The sequence below is a fragment of the Nyctibius grandis genome, chromosome Z (assembly GCF_013368605.1).
Source record: "Nyctibius grandis isolate bNycGra1 chromosome Z, bNycGra1.pri, whole genome shotgun sequence".
In the NCBI taxonomy this organism is placed as follows: domain Eukaryota; kingdom Metazoa; phylum Chordata; class Aves; order Nyctibiiformes; family Nyctibiidae; genus Nyctibius; species Nyctibius grandis.
In genome coordinates this window covers 51,034,820-51,056,325 of record NC_090695.1, presented here as the reverse complement: position 1 = coordinate 51,056,325, position 21,506 = coordinate 51,034,820, and the positions used below count along the sequence as shown (strand labels likewise).

Below are 21,506 nucleotides of genomic sequence, written 5' to 3'. Positions count from 1 at the left end.
ATTTTTTGTCATTAATAGTAATACTTGTAAGAAAGGCTATTAAAGCTCTTGTACCTATGGATTAGTATAAGTATGTCTCACTTTTAAGCTTCACAGAGTAAAGAAGGAGTTGCAAGCAGAGCATGAACGAAATCTGCAGGAGCTACAGGATTCTGTGCGGCGAGTCAGAGAAGAATGTGCACACCAGGTTGAGCTAGAAAGGTCAAAAATCAAACAGCTGGAAGAAGGCAAGCTTTGCTTACAGCAGCAGGTAAGTACACTAAAATTTTGCCTCCACCATTTACTTATTTAAGCATTTTTAAAAATAAGTATACTAAGTTGAGCAATGGCAACTTTCTAATAAACATTTTATGTCAGTTTTTTTTGGTAAGCTACACGCTGGGATCTGTCTCTGTCAGTCTTGCTCAGTAGTAGGGCCAGTTTGCAATGCAGCGATTATTTGGGTTTTTTCCACACTGAAAATCAAACTGCAATTTCAGGCATACATTACATGCAGAACCTGAACAGCAGTATACATTTCAGTTACTTAATAAATTGTTAGCAATTAACATCTAGCAAAACATCTAGGTAGATTGACTATGCAGTTTGGTTTATTCTTCCATTGCAAAAGAGTATTTTTATTATCCTTATTGGGGCAGGAATTGGAGGGGAAATATCTTGTTATTGTGATCTATTGTTCTGAAAGTAGTAGTTTCATTAAACTGATAAAATTTAGACCACATTCTTTTCTTCTGTAAGCTAGCTTTTGAGCTAACAACAAGGCTAGTCTTAGCTATTTTTCTTGACTGTTAAAGCATACTGTAAAATTTTAAAAGTACTACCTTTTTTGACCAGTTACAATAATAGACACTTAATTTGGTGTTAAGCAGATTACATCTTAGTAATGTGTGTTTTTCAAAGTACTTAGTTTATGTAGATGAATTACTGGCTTTGGTGCTTTTCATTTCTAATATGTGATAGCGATAATACCAAAATAGCTTTGACTAATGGAAGAACTGTATCAGCCAAAGGCATATTTTGTATTAGGAAAAGTTGTGCTGGGTTTTTGTGGGTTTTTTAGTTTAATATTAAACACTGATATTAACTTGCTTCTTTTCACATCAGCATATGTTAACCCCAACACGTGAAATTTTTAAATATGGCTAATACAAAAAATGCTGCTTATCTGCAAGATGCTAATCTTGGCTATTCTACTGAACAAGCATTGAATTGAGATAAGCTGTTTCAAATTGCAGAATGCAATCCACTTCAAAGTGATAGGTGGATCACTTCTACATTGTAGATGTGTTGTTGGCAGCTACCAATGCTGTATCATTCCAGACAAAACAGCCAATAGTTCTTCAGGTTCAAGCAGCCAAATGCCACCACTTAGGAGTCATCTTCCAAATTCGTTCTTTTGACTTGCACTGACTTTTTTTAGCTAGGTTGCAATATCATCACGATAACTTTTTTTCCTGTTCAGAACAGACATACTGTATCAGACCAAAGATCCAGTTAGCTCAGCATTCTGTTTCAGCAACGGTTGGATTTAGAGGGCAAGAAAATAAGAAACGAGACATTGAGAAAATTCATTTTTGGTGTATCCAGCATTACCAATCAAGAGTTACGTGTGCCCTCAGCCAGAGGCAGCATTTCATATTTACTAGCTGTCAGTGAAAGTATCCTTCATGAACTCATCTGATCCCTTTTAAAAAGTATTTCTGTTTCTAGCATTGCAACATCCTGTGGGAGTGAGTTCTAAAATTTTAATTATGTGTTGTATTTAAAAACTTTTTGTTCATTTTAAGCTCATTGCTTAATTCTGAAGAATCCTTTAGTGCCTGTGCTACATACCATTCCTGATTGCTTAGGTGTCTGTCGTACTGTCTCTCTTCCAAACACAAACCCCACTATGTTTTGTCTTGCGTTGTTTGAAGGCCATTCCTTCCAGCTGATCATCCTGGCTGTCTTTGTGCTGTTCCTGCTATTTTGAATCTTTGTCATGCTTCAATATGAGGTGGTACTGTGTATACTGCATAAGACAAGCTTTTTTGTTTTGCTTTGCTGGGGGTGGGGATGGTTTTTGTTTCTTTGCTTTGGAGTCTCACTGTAGCATGGTTCCCTTTGTGCACAAGCAGAAAGTTCCAGTGCTACCAGTTCTGATGGGCCTCTTTTTTTTTTTTTTACCTTTTTGTGTGTGTTTTTTTTCTTTGTGTGTTTTGTTTTTTTTAACAAGGAGTGTTACGGAGTAACTTAAAATAGTTCTAAACAATATGCTTTGACTTATCCCTTACCTTTTAGGGAGATGTGTCAATATACAATTTTCACACATGAACTGCAGAGTTCTCTAAATGTGTAACTTGTTTGGAGGTAAGCCCCACTACGTGCAAGAGAAAATTCTTGAAGCATCCACCTTGAAGAACATCACTCTTACTTCCTGATTAAGGAAGTTGTGCTTATTTGTATGATTTATGCAGTTCCCTAACAGTTCACAACCTGAAGTCTCATGAGAAATTCAATTTTTGAAAGTGTTTTCAGAACCAAACAAGAAATTAAACATTATTGTAGAAGTTCTAGGAAGAGCTGGCATTTTTCATAGCTAAAGAAATTAGTTACTGTCTTTTTTCATTGGCATCATGTCTGTATGTCTGCTTTAAAAAGAAATTGTAAGAATGGAAAGGTGTCAAACAATAGTAGCTTTTGTCAAAGTTGGCTATTGCAGTTATATGTGAGAAGTAACTACAATGAACTATGGTTTTTGTATGGCTCCTTAGGAAGCATCTTTGCTTTCTTACATCAATTCTGTAAAAATAATAGATGCAAAAAGCAAGATTTTGGAAGAAAAAGACGTGACCCAGTTAGGAGATCCAAAGAATTAAAATATTTATGTACTAACGGACGAAGTTGTTGGCTTTGAAACAGAAATAATTCTCTGAAGCATTTTCACCCAGTATACTAAACTGTTGGGTACAGTTCATGGAAATACTTGTATTAACTAGTTGGACATAAATACAAGTGCAGCATTTGGGATCATACTCTGTGATAGAATGCATCAGTTCCATCAGGTATATTGAGGTATTTATAGCTGAATAATATTTAACAGAAGAAGAACATAAGCTACTCTTAGAAAACATCTTATAAAAAATTCTTAATATTTTTAATACAGTATAATAAAAAAAGCTGTTAAACATTTGACTTCCTTAGTTTCTTTGTAGCAAAATAATTGTATGCTGGCATCGTTTTTCAAATTACCCATTTTAAGATGAAAAGCAAAGCTCTCTCTTTATAAAAACTTCATGAGACTGTGGAAGTATGCAGTGAGGGCAGAAGTATATAGCGTTAAGTCATTAGTCACTAAAGTCTTTCTACTTCAGGCTTTCTTCTAAATCATTATTTGGCTGTACGAAGTATTAGTTGTTTCCTCTTCCAGACATTCCTAAACAAGTTATGCTGGTGAAACTAAGTAAGTAATACAACTTCATATAGTAGATAACACTGTTGGCTTTCTTTAAAAGATGTATGTATATCTAAATAGTTTTGTTTTCTGTTTCTTCTGCAAGTCGTTTTAGAAATGTGAACATCAATGTTTATAAATCTTCATCTTCTGTATATGAGGACAGATCTGTTTGTTCTTTCCAGTACTGAGCAGAGACCCTCTTTAAAATTAAAACATTGCTGTATGCCATCATCAAGAAATTACTATGAATGTGTAGCTTTCAGTGTCTGTTTTATATCAGATAATTGACAGTAAGATGTTTGTTCCAGGGAGTATGAAGTAACTTAAGTTCTGTAACCTAATTCATTGTCTGTGAATGGGTTTTTCTGCTAACTTGCATTATACCTTGATGTCTTTAATGTAGCTTTATGAAGAAGAAAATAAACATAAAATTTTGGAAAAGGAGTTCCAGCAATACAAAGAACAGCAAAGTAGCAAACCAGAAATCCAGCTACAATCAGAAATAAATCTTCTCACTTTAGAAAAGGTATCTTGGATTTTTGTAGTCTTTAAAAACTGTCACAGTGGTCCATTCACTGATAAGAGATGTAAAATAATCTTGCATGATAAACTGTTTGTCCATTTTTGTTTTACCTTTTCCAACAATTTCTTCTGACTTTAAATATTCAGGCACAAATAAGGCCAACAGTAGCCTTATTTCTATAGAGGAAGCAGTAGTGTTAGAGGCTAAGGCAGGAAAAAACCTAACCTATATATTTAAATTGCTACCATCGTGATTTATGCTGGGGCCTCTGAGCATTCTGTTTATAAAACTAAATAAAGATGAAGATTTTCTTGTGAGGATTAATTTACACTGGTATTCCATTATGTGGATTGGGTTTTTTTATTCATTATTTCTGAAAAGAGGTTGTGTTACTTACCAGGGCAATGGAATCACTGTCATAAGTTAATTTCTTAGAAACCATACATGCCTTCAGTAGAGGATATTTTGCATAATTAAAACCACAGATATGGGTATTTTATGCTCAGAATTGTTGTGAGGTTTGAGTCAAATTGTTGACCAAGTAAGCTGGAAAAAAAAAAATGGACCAGGCTTCTTGGCACAAAATGAACTCATAGTTATATGGCCAGTCTGCATGTTGCTGTATGCTTGAATAACTTCTAATAATGCAAGCAAATGATTCAAAATATGTTTCTGTCTAAAGACTTTTTAAACTCTTAAATATTTTTAGATTTCCTATTTTTGTTAGATTTTAAAAAAAACTCAGTGCTATAAGATCTTCACAAATTTAATGGTAGATAATTTTTGTCTGACTAAAAGAAAATATCGCTGCCTCAGAGTTAATTAAAAATGCCTTGTTTTTCAGGTTACTGTGTTCTGTGTGCTTCATAACTACTTTCATTTGCTTAGATTTTTTTTTGTACAGAATGCAATGAATTTTTTTTAGTGTGTAACATTTTTTAAAGATTTATTTAGATAGTAAGATCAAATGTTCATACTAGATACATAGATTTTAAAGAATGATTTGAATAGATGTATATCAGAGAAAAGAATGTAGCACATATCTTACATCAGCTTCAGGAAAGAAAAAAAATCTACACACCTTTTAAAGACAAGATTTATCCATCTGTTTCTGTTAAATTAGTGGTTGTAATCTTACTTTGAAAAAAAAATAAAGGGGAGGGGGTTGCTAATTTGAGAATCTTAAATTTAAAGGTTACATCAGCAGATTTAGTGCTAAAAACTAATGTTTTTCTTTTTGTATAGACAGCTATCCAATAAAAATAAGGCTATATTTTAAACAAGAAAATGTTCGTGTGCCATAATATTTATGTTATATTATATAACAGCTTTAGATGATGTTGTATGTTACACTACATAAACACTTTTCTTAAACCAGACCCTTTGTATATATACATCTTTCAGTGATTGTTACTGCTGTTATTACTTCAGCTGATACGATTTTAATTGCTTTTAGGTTGAACTTGAAAGAAAGTTAGAGTCAGCTACCAAGTCAAAGCTCCACTACAAACAACAATGGACAAGGGCTTTGAAAGAACTTGCAAGGTTAAAACAGGTATCCAAGTTTTCTTTTGTCATATGAGACAACCAAGTTAATGTAGTGTTGGAAACTACTTATAATTACTGTTAACTAGTGGCAGTTTTCATTTTATTAGTGTTTGTCTTTGCAAAATTAAAGCTCTGAGCTACACTTTTTACAAAAATGAGAACAGCAAAACTGATTTGAGTTTGATACTGAACTCAGGAAAGACCAAGGCTCAGGTCTGCAGAGAAGGTTGGCATAGCTAAAAGCAGGCATGATTTGAAAAAAAAGTTTTATTAGTCTCATTCCCAATAATGCTCAGTCAGCACTTCCAGAGAAAATATTTTGTTCCTGTCCCAACCGTCTTGGTCAGTTACAGTCCTAACTGTTCTGTATTTTAATTGTAAAATGAGTGAAGAGTAACAATGAGAAACAAATCGTAGCTTTTAGAAACAATGGTTTAAGGTTTGCTGAATGCTATGTAATGAAGTAAACTTGCAGAAAATTTAAACTGGAAGTGAAACTTTCTCCTGCTTTTGGAAATCCTAATCTCATACTAACGTGGCATACTTTTTTACTGATGTGTTTCAACAGAGCTTGTGTGTGTGTATATATAGTCATACACATGACCTGAAAATACTCTGTTCAAACTTAAACGAGTAGCAGCTTCATCCTCACAGAGTCAGTATGCCTCTGTTTTCTGTCCTCACCTGTCTTTCATGAATTACAGTAAACATTAGCTAAACAATATACTTAAGAATGGCAAGCATTTCCATTGGCTTTGACAAACAAATTAGTAAATCATTAATCCCTGTTGCTGAACAAAACTTGACACAGACATAAAGCTTCAGAATTCAGGTTTAGTAAAAGGGTTTTATTACCTGTGTTCACACCTACTTCCTGCTTGAGGAAAAGTGTTGGGTTTTTTTAAGGATCGTAGTTCCTACTTCATTCCAACTCCTAGAGTACTCAGTTTCTGGAGAGTAAGAAGCTAAGCCCACCATCTCCTAATTGGTAATTACCTTTTTTTAAATCTGTATTTCTCTATGAAAGGAGTGAATGTACTGTATAATCACTATTGATAATTAAAACCTCATCTTTATTTGCTGTCTTCAAATTGGTCCTTTTTTGCCTAGTGATAAAAGGAGTCATGAATTCTCATCTCCAATTTCTGAAACATCTATGTTTGACGAGATGGTAGAATGAAGAACATAAATCTTATCTCTTGGATTAAGATTTCTTCAGCAGCCATGAAATGTCTAGGCTATTTTTTCTTACTGCCATATTTACAAATTGCTGTAGAATAAAAGAGAAGATTGTTGCTTGACAGATTAACACTAGTGTGTATCATTGTCAGGCTTTTATTTTAAATTTCACCACTGTAGACCTGACAATCTGAATTTAGTAACTTATGTAGATGGTTTCAGCTGACCCTCTTGCTGAAAGTCTGAACCGCCAAATAAGTTGGCATATACAGTGAATTATGCTACCTAAAACTTTTCTACTACAGAACAAACCCTTTCAAAGTGGTTTCGTGTGGGTTTTATACTCCTGTTCTTCATCTTATACTTAGTCTATTGATAAAGGATTTAAGTGACTTTAAAGAGCCAAATAAAAGTTGAAGCAGAGCTGATCAAAAACCATTTACTGTGTTTTAAATACAAATTTGGAAACTGTTGCTTCAGGAATTCTAGATTTGCTTTAGTTCGGATGATTTGTGCAATTGTGCATAGTTTGACCAATTTCTTGTTTAAATTGGATTAGTACCATGTTAATTTTGCATTGCCTCTGGTGAATAGCCACAGGGCTGTAATCTGTGCCAGTAATTTGTCACACCAAAGCTCTCTAGAGAACTATACAAAACATTTGTGTAGTGAGGATTAGACGCTGAAAGCCATATCTTAGATTGTTAATAAATGTTAATGACAAAACCCAGCTGGTAAGTCTTGGAAATGAAATCTAATGCTTTGTGCCCATTGCCAAAAAAAGTTTAAACAGAGATTTCCATTACTCAAAGGTGACCTCGTACAGTCAATTTGTGAATTAAAGAAGCATAATCTACAGGCTAAGCATTTAGTAAAATGCTCTTCTGATTTGCAACCATAAAAGTCAATGTTTCCTTAATTAAGAAGTTCCTTTTACTTTGGAACTAGTTCTTAAGAACTAGTGTGGAACATCTGTGATGATTTTATATTTTGCAGAATATGGGTTATGCAGTACGTAACTTAAAAAAGTATGGAACTGTTAATAGCAAATGCTCTGAACTTCTCCATGTGTAGGATTTTGAATGCTAAACACAGTGCCAGTGGTAACCAAAAGAAGATCTAAAGTACATGAGGACACATACATCATGTTAACCTGTGCTTAACAAAATACAGAAGTCAGTCGAATTTAAACACAGTTTATAAAGCTGAGTGAAAATAGGCTTCACCCAGCTTACTTTTCTTCCATCTTTGTCACTCAGTGCAAGTCTGTATTAATACTTCATTTATTATACCCGTGTTCAGCTTTAGGAAGACAAAAACATCAACAAGTTAGCTAGGTATCTATGCACCCAGGTAGACTTTATCATTTCCAGACGTTTCAAAAACTCCCTTGCAAAGTTTGCTGACTGGGAGATCTCAGTACTACACAAATGAGACTTGCATAGTTTTTATGTATGTGAGCATCATTTCTGAGAGCAAGCAAACCATTTACACAAAATTGAGTACATGCTTTCAGAGATCTTAGATGCTAAATTCAGTACCTGTCAGAAATGTCTTTTTAACCAGTTGGTAATCTCTGTTCTAATCTAGAAAACCAAAATCTCAAAATTTACATGCATACATTATTCAGTGTTCTGGGAGAAATATTTTTTTAAGTCTTTTAATGTGTTTGTGCCCTACTGACCTGTTAAAACCAGCACTCATGCATTTGTTTAAAACAACATAGACCATATTGGCTGGCTGACATTAGTTCTGTCTTGTCCAGTGTCTTGCTTATCCATTCAGTAATTAATTTGATTAATTTATAAGTAATTTAGCCAAGGATGGGATGTAACTCTTTGTTTTTAAAAAAATACACACACAAAAAAAAAAACAGTTGGAGGTCCAAGCTTGGTTAAAAACTGTGTCTTGAAAACATCCAGGCCCTCCTACTGACTTGTCAGCTCTGGGTTATTTTCAGAAAACTTTACTTGAGTTCCTTAGCTTCAGTCGTAAGTTTTTCCCACAGACTTTCATGGTATGTGTGAGTGGGAGAGTGAATAGTGGCTGCTATTTAGCCATTGTTTAGTCTAGTGTATGTATGTTTACATCTCCCTTCTGGATTTATAGGCAGCTATGGCAAAATAAAGATTGTGCTTCCTTGATTGAAGAGCCTCTTAACTAGAGCACCTGGCAGCATACAGAGATTCTTTTATGATCTGATTATAATTGAAATTTTGAGTGTTTTTTATTACCAGTTAGTTTTTATTTAATGCTGATATTCCTGTAGAACTGTAGGTTTCAAAACATGATTGAAGTTCCCACCATGCAAGCTCCTTAAACAGTATTCCATGTCTCAAGCACTACATTAGAGATGCAAACTAATGAAGAAAAGTAGTAAAACCTTGAAGTAAATGCTCTGGTAACTAGTATGTGGCTTTGTTTGGCTGGATTTGTTTTGTTTATGGGGATGTAAAAGGAGGATGGCAAAATATCAAATTAATAAGAGAAAGGAATATTGGTGATAAGTTTTACCGAGGGGAGGAAAAGGAAAGAAAATGAGCAAAAGGAATAGTGTGACTACCAGTACTGAGAAAGTAGTGGAGAAGGTACCTGGGCCAACTAAGAGTGTATTGCAAAAATAATTTTCAGAGTAACTTGCATGTGACACTTCTGGTTCATCTGTGGCTGCCTCACTATGGGATAGTGGCTGATGATAGTTAGGTGGTGATGCAAGAGTAAAGTTTCCAAGTGTTTCTTGTGGGTCTTATCTTCTATCCACAAAGCTGCCTTCAGCCCAGCAGCTGATGATTCCAGAGTGTTCCCTTATATGAGATTTAAAAATACAAAATTCTATAAGTTTAAATCTTAAAATTCTAATAGTTCTTACTTAGGCTTAAAACAGCTTGACTGGCTACAATAAGTAGTTAGGAATAAATCTGAAATGTTCCTTATTTCAGGATATATTATAGGAGTATATTCTCCCTGGAACTGTAAAGTATGTCAGAAAGACTTGAATGAAAATTTTAAGTGTGTGAGTCTGTATGTATAAACTTGAGTGCACAAAGATATACTTAAAAATACATTGTATTCAATTATAACTTAGTTTTTAAGTATGCACAGAAGAAAATGAAGATGTTACAAGTGGGTTTAGAAATGCTGAACTTTGCTTTATTAGCACTGTAAATGTGCAGAAGTGTTTTATTAATATTGTTTTTTCATTTTGGAAGATCTCATAGTAAACTGCTGTTTCAAGTACTACTATGCAGTAGAGTTTGACTCCTCCAAAAAAAAGAAGTGCTTGTTGCCCAATGGGTTGTTAAACTGTGATGGAAAAAGTGGATTTAATACCTGAATGTCTCTGATAAAGTGGCACCAGTTTCATCACTGTGATGAATAAGAAGTCCTTCCTTCTCTCTCATCGTAACAAAAGACAATCTTTTTATGGTCCCTCAACATATAACAAAATTGTATATAAATTAACTCAAAATCAGCATGCTTCACTTCTTATCAAACAACTGTTGTAAATTCTTTGCTATCTTCTTGTATTGATGGATTACTAGGAAATGGGTTTCTGTTGCTTTGCTGTGAATGGTATGCATAGAGCAAGTTTGCTGTTATGCACCCTACAAATTGTTATGACAAGACTTTTAAAGGAGTCAAAGACTAATGTTGGGAAAGACATTTGAAAGTCCCAGAGTACAAAGTGTGTAAATTAAATTACAGACAGGATCCATCATAAATGAATCTGCAGAATCCCTTCTCACTTGCTTTCATGTCTTTTTTTTTTCGAAGTTGGACTGTCTTAAACTGAATGCTAAGAAAATCCTGCCTCAGAAAATGTTGATTTTTATTTTTTTCATTTAATATTATTGTACTTCAATGTCACTATTGAGGGTCATGGCATGGCATGCTACAGAAATTCTTGACTTTCACTGTTAAAGGACTAAAATTAATCTCTTCTTTTCTCTCACCCCTCCCAAACAAGGAAATGTTTACATCACAGTTGCATTAGTAATCAATTAAATTTCTAATCACACTTATCTGAAAGGAAGCTCTACCCAACGTTAGCTTGGAGACAAAATGTACTGGTAAGAGTTTTTCTCCTCTGTGGAGAAAAGGAGAATTTAGCACTCTCTATATTCAAACGTACTTCCTTACGAATCTAGGGATATTATCCTGAGCAATGAGCATGCTCACTAGTGACAGTGATTTTTGTTCAAATTTTTTTTTGTCATAGAAATTTTTCCCAGAGAAAAACATGAAAAGGAACAGGAACTGAACAAAGGATTCTTCAAGAAAGCCTTTCTTTTCCTACATCACTCCTTGGGTTTTGCGTTATTCTCTTTTTGTCCTTTTCTTGGTTTTATTAAACATCAGTAAAGATGTTTCTTAATCAAAAAAAAACCGTATAGATCTGAAACTAAGTTGTTCAGTGAGGGCATAAATGATCAAGGTATTAAATGAGATACCTTCTGATCAATAGGATAGCATTAGGAATATTCTGTTATCTTCTTGGTTTGATTGAGCTTCAGACTTTGTTCTGTTAACCTTCAGTATATGTACTTCTTCTGATGTATACTTTTTCCTTGAGTGTTTAAAATGCCTTTTTTGCTATCACATTGCCATTGTGAGTATGTTACTGAACAGCAGAAACCTTTGGATCATTGAACTTTACTGCCTCAAATAGTAATGTATCAACCTGTCATGAAACTTGTAGTCACAGAATCACAGAATGTTAGGGATTGGAAGGGACCTCGAAAGATCATCTAGTCCAATCCCCCTGCCAGAGCAGGATTACCTAGACCATATCACACAGGAAAGCGTCCAGGCGCGTTTTGAATGTCTCCAGAGAAGGAGACTCCACAACCTCTCTGGGCAGCCTGTTCCAGTGTTCGGTCACCCTCACTGTAAAGAAGTTTTTCCTCAAATTTAAGTGGAACCTCCGGTGTTCCAGCTTGCACCCATTGCCCCTTGTCCTGTCAAGGGATGTCACTGAGAAGAGCCTGGCTCCATCCTCTTGACACTTGCCCTTTACATATTTATAAACATTAATGAGGTCACCCCTCAGTCTCCTCTTCTCTAAGCTAAAGAGACCCAGCTCCCTCAGCCTCTCCTCATAAGGGAGATGTTCCACTCCCTTAATCATCTTCGTGGCTCTGCGCTGGACTCTCTCTAGCAGTTCCCTGTCCTTCTTGAACTGAGGGGCCCAGAACTGGACACAATACTCCAGATGCGGCCTCAGCAGGGCAGAGTAGAGGGGGAGGAGAACCTCTCTCGACCTGCTAACCACACCCCTTCTAATACAGCCCAGGATGCCATTGGCCTTCTTGGCCACAAGGGCACACTGCTGGCTCATGGTCATCCTGCTGTCCACTAGGACCCCCAGGTTCCCTTCCCCTATGCTGCTCTCCAACAGGTCTGCCCCCAACTTGTACTGGTACATGGGGTTGTTCTTGCCCAGATGCAGGACTCTACACTTGCCCTTGTTATATTTCATTAAATTTCTCCCCGCCCAACTCTCCAGCCTGTCCAGGTCTCTCTGAATGGCTGCGCAGCCTTCCGTTGTGTCAGCCACTCCTCCCAGTTTTGTGTCATCAGCGAACTTGCTGACAGTGCACTCTATTCCCTCATCCAAGTCATTAATGAATATATTGAATAGTACTGGTCCCAGTACCGACCCTTGAGGGACTCCGCTAGACACAGGCCTCCAACTGGACTCTGTCCCATTGACCACCACTCTCTGGCTTCTTTCCTTCAGCCAGTTCACAATCCACCTCACTACCCGATCACCCAGACCACACTTCCTCAGTTTAGCTGCAAGGATGCTGTGGGAGACCGTGTCAAACGCTTTACTGAAATCGAGATAGACCACATCCACAGCTTTACCATCATCTATCCACTGGGTTACGTCCTCATAAAAGGCTATGAAGTTGGTTAAGCATGACTTCCCGTTGGTGAAGCCATGCTGAGTGCCCCTAATGATCCCCCTGTCCTTGATGTGCCTAGAGACAGCACCAAGGACAAGTTGTTCCATCACCTTTCCGGGGATGGAGGTGAGGCTGACCAGTCTATAGTTACCTGGGTCCTCCTTCTTGCCCTTTTTGAAGACTGGAGTGACATTTGCTTTCCTCCAGTCTTCAGGCACCTCTCCCGTTGCCCACGACTTAGTAAAGATGATGGAGAGTGGCCTAGCAATGACTTCTGCCAGCTCCCTCAGCACCCGTGGGTGCATCCCATCAGGGCCCATGGATTTATGGATATCCAGGTTGCTTAATTGGTCCCTGACCCAGCCCTCATCAACCAAGACAGATTCCTCCTCTATCCTGACTTCTTCTGGGGCCGCAGGAGTCCGGGGCTCCTCAGGACAGCCTCCAGCAGTACAGACTGAGGCAAAGAAGGCATTCAGTAACTCTGCCTTCTTTTTATCCTCTGTCTCCAGGACCCCCACCTCATTCATCAGTGGGCCTACATTGCCTCTAGTGTTGGCTTTACCTGCAATGTATTTGAAGAAGCCCTTTCTGTTGTCCTTGACCTCTCTTGCAAGGTTTAATTCCAAGGAGGCCTTAGCTTTCCTAGCTGCCTCCCTACATCCTCTGACAACAGACTTACATTCTTCCCAAGTGGCCAGACCCTCCTTCCATGATCTGTACACTCTCTTCTTCCACTTGAGTTTGCCCAGCAGTTCCCTGTTTAACCATGCAGGTCTCCTGGTACCCTTCCTTGACTTCCTACCTGTTGGGATGCTCTGATCTTGAGCTCGGAAGAAGCAGTCCTTGAATGCTAACCAACTATCTTGAGCCCCCTTACCTTCTAGTACCCTGTCCCATGGGATTTCCCCTAGCAATTGCTTGAAAAGGCCAAAGTTGACCCTCCTGAAGTCCAGGGTTGTGATTCTGCTAGCTATTCTGTTCCTGCCACATGAGATCCTGAACTCTACCATCTCATGGTCGCTACAACCAAGGCTGCCCTCAACCTTCACTTCTTCAACCAGACCCTCCTTGTTAGTAAGGATAAGATCCAGCAGCGCTCCTCTCCTAGTTGGCTCATCCACCATTTGCATCAGAAAGTTATCATCAACGCACTGGAGGAACCTCCTGGACTGGGGATGGCTGGCTGAGTAGGCCTCCCAGCAAATATGAGGGTAGTTGAAATCCCACAACAACCAGACCCTGTAATTGCAAGACTGCTCTCAGCTGCCTGTAGAAGGCCTCATCACCCTCCTCACACTTCTTCTGGCCAGCACAGTTATGTTTTTCCTCTGAAGCTGCAACCGTACGAACACTTTCAAAATCTTTCCTTATGGATCTGAACAATGCACTCCACAAACTGGAGGACTGGATTAGAAGACTTCTATTCAGTATAGTCACAGCTGTTTGATGATTTGTGTGTATTATGTGACTAATTATAATCTGTTTCATTAGTAGGCAGGGATGTCATTTTCTGCTGGCATGTTGAAGTCTTCCTGTGCTACTAATAAGTACTACTCTGTTTTGCATTAGTTTTCCAATATTTAGTTTTCAGGTGATGTTTGCCCAACATACGTTCAAAAAACTTCTCTCACAGAATTACTGAGATACACAAATTTGACACTAACCGTTAACACCCCAGCTTCCTGTGACAGTAGTCCTAGTTTAAAATGGGACAATTAGAGCATGAATAAACTGAACTGCAGAGCAAGGAGATTTCCCTCCCCCCCCCGCCCCGACAAAGTTAATCCTTTCCTCACCGTCTGCATCAATGAGTTGGACTGAAGCTGATCATATCAACAAATCAGCATAGGTAGAAAGGCTAGAAAAGGAGATAATGGTAGTTAGAAGTCCTCTCTTCTGTAAAAGATTTAGATTTTTGACATCCATCTAAGAGGAAGATGTCAGCCTCATCCTCCACAGTAATAAGGGTTTTTTCCTACAGAAAAGGCAGTTCGCTTGTAAAATGCATTCTTATATAATTTATTGTGTGGCCTTCATTATCTATTATGTTAGATAATGTCAACAGGAAAACCAGGTTGTACTAGACAAATTAATTCCAAAACCAGAACTTGGATATGCAGTCTGTACTGCATCTACTACAGGAATACGTACAGCAAGTTTCTTTAGACTTGTCTAATCAGGAAAAGTAGGTAGTCACCAGACTGAATTACTGGACTCTTTACCTTTAGGGACGGACAAGTAGAAATTTCTAGACTTGTTCTACATGTATAGGGCAACAACTCTCCTGAGGCTAGACAAACTTTACAAAGGAGATTTAACATACTTGAAATTGTAGGTCTCGTGTTTGCCTTAAGTTATTAATCTCAACTTTTTTTTTTTCTGAAACACAGCAGTATTTTAACTTACTTAATTTTGAAAAGGATTTAAGTTAGGAAATCAAATGAGAGCACCAAGAATAGTGATGGTCTCTAAAAGACGTAAATATTAGCCTGTCCTCATACTTCTAGATTTTGGGTAATTGAGATGATCAGCTTTGCTGTCCATTTAGTTACTTGGTCTATAACCAGAAGTTGTACTGTTTATACAAACCTGTTTGAGGCTAGATCATGCTCAGCATCTTATCTTACTACCTGCATTTAGCAAAGCAAACAATTCAGGGTAAGTACAACTATCAAAATACTTAAGATCATTCTGTTCCTCATCATAACCCATTGTATACTTGAAATTTGGCTTCACTGTCTGGATGCTGTTGCTTATCCAGATACTTGGAAACCAGAGAATACCATTGTGATATTCGCTGGGACTTTATAAAAAAGAAAAAAAAAAAACCCACCCTCTGTCTTTTCTTTGTTAAATACTTCAACAATAATGCTTTATCTGTAGCATTTTTTAAAATACAAATGTCTATCTTAAGACATTCTATGTCACATTCTGTGATTAAGAAGCTCCTAACATGTTTGGTGTATTGCTTAAGTGATTAATTTCCCATGTTTTAACAATTTGAATCACATCTCTAGTTGGAATTTGCCTGGTTTTGACTTTCAGCTAGAGCTTTTCACTGGGTGGAAAAAAAAAACAAACTAGACAACTGGTGTGAAATATCAATCTAGCCCATACAGAGGCCAGCAGTAGAGGCACAAGATCTGGAAACCCAGCTTGGATATCATGGAATATCCTCCAGCTGCCCTCAGTCAATTAGTTAAGTACATCATGAGCCAGAGGTTGCATTCAGGCTGTAGTGTTTAACAGACATCAGTGAACGTATTCTTAATTTACCTGTTTCCTTTTCAAACTAACTCATATTTTTGTCCTCATAATATCCTACTCTTTCACATCCACTTTTTCCCCACTGAATAATTTTGTATCAGCAGCAAACTGTTTATTTCAGAATGTCTTCCCCATTTATGAATATATCAAAGAGTAGATTCCTGTGGAGTCCACTGTTACCTGCTTGCTATTGTGGAAATGATAAATCGCTATCCTTTCTCTGGTCTTCTAAACTCTGAGTTAATCCAAGAGGACTTTCTCGGTAACAGCTTGGTTTTGTATTTAGTTGTAGGTGGTTTCTTTGGTGTGGTGTTGTTTTGGGGTTTTTTTAAAGACTATTTGGAAGTGTGACTTTTCTACAAAAGCTGGATAAATTCTTCCTGGTGTACCCATACAACCTGTTAGTTTTGGTTTTAGCTGTGGTTTCAACCAATCTGGCCACTGTGGAAGTAAGTCCTGCTGGTAGTTCCTGGATATTCCTAAGGCCTCTGTTTAAAGAAAAGATAAAATAAAAAATTGGGAAATAGTTATTCCTGCAGTGTCAACGTCAATTTTAATGACTGATTACACCTACAGTTAGTCTTGTGACTTTGTGTTTGAATTTCCCTAAAACTCTTGGATAAATATCAGCTGGCTGTGGTGACTTGTTAGTACTTGCTATATGTATTTGTAGAGTCCTATTCTAAAACCTATTCTACTTCAGTCTGAGACTGTTCTTCAGACCTGTCCCACATGTAAAAGGGTGCCTCTCACATGGAAATGTTCTTATGCGATGAACTCTTGATGGGGAAGGAAGGACTATGACCTTATCTTCCCTGAGTGCTTTTTTTATACTTCAGTCATCTATCAGCTGTGGACTCTTTGGCAGGATTCCTGCTTCTGGTTTTATTATTAGTATGTATCTCTTTAACAAGTTGTTCTTCAGGCTTTCTGGCCTGTCTCACTGCAATTCTAACATTTAATTTGCCTGGGTGGTGTACTGGAATTAGTATAAAAATAAAGTATTTTGGAGTTACAGGCATGCTATGATTTCTTGTCAAGTACTCCCCTACTGCATTGCCTGTTCACATTAACAATTAGAGTCTTTGTTTATACCAATTCCTTGTGAAATTCAGATTTTCTTATTGCTTATTGATCATCAACAGGGAGTGCTTAAGATGCTGGGAACTGAGATTCAGGAAACTGCCTGACGAGACTCTTCCAAATATTATTAGGTTGACTGTATAATGAATACATTGTCACATATCAAACAATTATCTTTTTTTACCCCTGTAATATAAAACTGACTGTATTAACAATCAAATATTTCAGATGAAAGCAAAGTCAAAATTACAAAGGTAACCTTGCACTTCACAATATGTCTAGATCCAGGATGTTTGTTTAACCTCCTGCCTTATTTTTTAACTACAGGAAGAAATGTCATTTTACCCCAGGTCTTCTGTCTCGTTCAGAGTGTAAGACTGACTGTATTGAGTTAGTGCACAAGGTCATATGGAAAATGACTGGGAGGAAAACAAGTGAAGAGAGGACCACACTTCTCATTAAGACACTTTAATGTCACAAAGTGGTAGTGGAGTCAAACCCTAATTTTATTACAGTGTCTGTATAGAGCTTAAAAAAAATAGAACCAAGTAAACTTTTAGAATGGATAGATTAACTGGATTAAATCCACAGAATGTTATCTAAGGTTTTGCATAGAGCTAGACAAACGTTAAAGGAAACCTCACCATAGTTTTGTTTTCAAGGCTTATTTTATAACCACAGACTGCAGTTTCAAAAAGTAGTTCTTGAAACTTTGACACTAGGCATTATGGGGCTGATGATGAAGTTTCCTGCAGCTATTTAGCATTTTCCTGGTTTTTATTTCTCAAAAAAAAAAGTTATATTTTAAAATACCATGTAGCAAAGGAATAATTCTCAGTATCTTAGGCAGTTCTGCAAGTATAAGTTTTATGTTTACCAGCTTAAGCCAGAGTTTGTAAAAGGGTTTGTAACATTTTTGTTCTTTTGTTAGTGGGAAGATACCTGTGACTGGGCTTCAGCTGATCCAGCCTGGGCAGGTTTACTGCAATTGTGGTAGTCACTGATCTTACTGCACTGTAGATATCAACAGCTAAGACATTCTGTTTAACTCCCGCATTTCTAATACTGCTGGAGACTTAATTGTCATGACTTCATTCCTGAAGTTTTGCTCATGTCACTATAATTAGTGCTTTTACATGTAATCATGTAGTCAACTGAATTATGTCTTCATCCCTTCCCACATTAGCGTGAACAAGAAAATGCAGTGGCTCACCTTAAAAAACAGCAACAAGAGCTGGAGCACATGAGGTTGCGTTATTTGGCAGCAGAAGAAAAAGAGCTGGGGAAAACAGACCGACAAGAGCTGGAGGATATCAGAAATGAACTTAACAGGTATAAAAGCATTTGTAAGATTCCTTCCCCCCCTACCCCTTTTCTTGCTATCTGCCTCAAAATAGGAGAAGGTTTAGTTAAATCAAGATTGTGATTGGCTGTCAGTCCAGTGAAAGAACACAGTTTAGTGTCCCTTAGATAAAGATTGCACATTTATAAAATGCAACAGTACTGCAGTATAGAAAATCTATGTTTAAGGCCACTCTAGGGTTTTTTTTATGTTATGGTCATAGTTGTACAGCACCAGACTTTTTTCTCTTTTAAACCTTTAGTTCTAAGGATAACTTCTTCACTAAGAAAAGAAAGAGGCATGTACTATTCATATTTTGAATACATGAAAACTTTAAATCTAGCTAATGTTGTCCTCCTAAAACTGTCTGCAGTAGTTCTGTATGTTGAACCCTTTTAATTTGAGTGCTGTTTGCATTATCAAAATAGGAGCCTTGATAGCAAGTATAGTTACGTATGCATATAGAAAAGGTATTGTTAGAATTTAAATATTATATTAACATTTCTTTTACTTATATTTGGTTTTCCATAGAGAGAGGATAACTTGTTAGCTTTTATAGGTTTCTTTATTTTACTAAGTACTTTAGTGGACAAATAACCTAAAGACTTAATATGAAAATAATCAGAGCATTTTTTAATGTGGCTCAGCCTCTGATTCTTTCTATTTTATCAACATCAGGCTAAAGCAACAAGAAGAAGAGAGAAAGCAATTGCAAGATGTTAGAGATAATTCTCCTGGTAGAGTGGATAGTATTCATTCTAGAAAATTAAACGAGAACATGGATGATTATCTCTCTCGTCTGATAGAAGAGAGGGATACCCTGTTGAGAACAGGAGTGTATAATCATGAAGACCGTATTGTAAGTGAACTTGATCGTCAAATCAGAGAAGCTATTGCAAAAAGGAACATCACTAAATAAAAGCATACAAAAAGCTGTTGAAAAGAGCCAAAATTTGAACAGAGTGAGTGATTTTTATAATCCTGTACTACTTTGCAAAATATGTAAGGTCATGCTTAATTTTGCACACTGTTGTTAGCTCTTCTTGAAGTCAATGTAAATATTTGCAATATAAAGTTAAGCACAGTTGTAAGTTTTACAGAGGTGATGGCTGTGTTTTAATGTTTTTATACTCTTGTATATATATGTAAATATATTTATCTTGTGTACTTTGTTCTGAAATGTTTTCTACGTCTTTTTGCATCACCCTGGCTAGTTTTATTTGTAGTATTTTTAATATTCATGCTAAAATTTTTTTGGTCAATATTGTCATAATTTCTTTCAATTTTTAAAAGGATCTCTTCAACTATACTAGGGAAAACTGACATCAGCTGTTTTCCCTGACAGAATTTTTAATTCTGAACCAATGTGCAGCACTGATGAAATGTCACTTTTTTTACTAAATCACAAGGAAATCAGTTGTTGCTTCTCCAATTGCAGCTAACATAGTTCTGTAGGAAATAAGAGACAAGGCTTTAAGTTTGTGTGTGGGAAAACCTCAAACTTCATGAAACTGAATCAATTAAGTAACCAGCCTGATTGTGCAGGATGAAAATCCCTTTGTTGCCCTAGCAGTTTTGCACATAGGCCTGTAAGGGTGAACCCAGGAGGGTAAAGACCTAGTTCAGAAATATACATGCACTCTTATATCCATCCCTAATGAGGAAGGATACTTGAAGCACTAATTCAGTGAATTTATACACTTTAAATTCTGAACACATATATAAAACCAGAGCTTTTCGAAGTGAAGATGTTTTCTTTAATCAAGACCTAACCACTTTGCGGTTACTTAACATATATTTCAAAGCGTGTTATCTCATTACCACTTAAATTATATGTAACATTTTGTTTGATTGTGGAAGTATGAACAAGGCACAGTCTGAAGATGTTAAATGCCAGAAGAGAAATCCACAAGAAATGTTAGTTTGTGCATAATCAGAGTTGAAAAAGTTTTGGTTTCCAGCATTTGTTCTTTCAGTAGTTTTAAAATCATTTGTGTGGATCTAGCTAGTAACATTAACTGGCAACTCTGTCCTTTCAATAGCCATTTTTGTCTGTCCTATAGGCACAAATGTTTCAGTATTTGAATGTCAAGTACTGCAAATGTCTTAGGATTTGTTACTTTTAGAATGAACAAAGATACCAATGCAAAAATTCCTTTTTTTTTTTTTTTTACATAAAATCAGTGAACTTCAATGGACATGACTGTATACAAGTGACCTTCCTGTTTTGTATAGTATTAACTATAAAATGTTTTTTTTATATATTGTATTTGACATTGCCTCCAGGTGCATTGTTTTTCCTCCTCCCTACCATGAGTTTATCTCCTGTTAAATAAATATTCATTTAGGCTCCTTAGAAAAGTTTTAAACAAGCTGTATAAACATAGAGATAATACTCTGTGAGGAATTATGATTTATTAATATCAGGCTTTGTAGGAAATGCTTTTGTAATACTTTGCACACCCTATTGTATTTTTCAAATTGCTGTGCTTAAAGAAGTCCCTCTCCACTAGCAAAGCAAATAACACCTTCATAAATCCAATACAAATCCATGAAAAGCAATTTTACCATTTTATTTTACATCATGGCTTTGTCATATCGCTGATGCATGATCATATGCAATTATTGTAAATGAATAGGGGACCTTCTGTCTTGACAGGAAGACTTGCTCACACTGTTTTCTTCAAATGCTTGCTCACTTGCTCAAAGTGTAGTTTCTTCTTCAAACGCTGGAGGGTGCCTTAGACTTAAAGATCACAAAGATTGTGTTCACCAAATTTTCATATTGGTGATTTTTTTTTGAACTGGTATTCTATGACTTTTCAGGTGTGTTACTTTATTAAATAAAATTCAAATCTTAAGGATTTTGTGTTTATTTTTTGACTATGTAGTTGAACAAAAATTTTTGTTTACTATTTGTGGTAATATGACAGTCTTTAGTGCTTGAATCCATAAAATTGACCAGTTCACTTCCAAAGTTAATTTCACTTTTTACTTTCTAATTGAGTCTCTTCCATGGCTTGTAAAGAAAACAGCAGTCATGTTGCTGTGGGGTTTAAAAAGAAACTACTTGGAGGAGTTTTCTTTCTAGTAAATCAAAGTATTGAGTAAAATAAAATGTAGAACACTTATTTTTTTAAAACATTTATAAGCCTGATAATTTAAGCTATTTGGATCCATTTTGTCATTTGAAAGATCTCTACTTACATGGTGAGA

General features: G+C 36.4%; 1 protein-coding gene across 3 annotated transcripts in view; it reads left to right on the top strand.

The window, feature by feature from the left end:
- Window positions 1-21,113, top strand: part of CEP120 (centrosomal protein 120) — a 43,895-nt gene extending 22,782 nt beyond the window's left edge. For all 3 annotated transcript variants that reach the window (XM_068422487.1, XM_068422485.1, XM_068422486.1), the window contains 5 exons: window positions 89-250; window positions 3,840-3,962; window positions 5,416-5,514; window positions 18,135-18,280; window positions 18,969-21,113. In XM_068422487.1, coding sequence (XP_068278588.1) covers window positions 89-250; window positions 3,840-3,962; window positions 5,416-5,514; window positions 18,135-18,280; window positions 18,969-19,209 — 771 coding nt within the window. In that variant the 3' untranslated portion in view covers window positions 19,210-21,113. The remainder of the gene's footprint in view (window positions 1-88; window positions 251-3,839; window positions 3,963-5,415; window positions 5,515-18,134; window positions 18,281-18,968) is intronic.
- The last annotated feature ends 393 nt before the right edge of the window (window positions 21,114-21,506 follow it).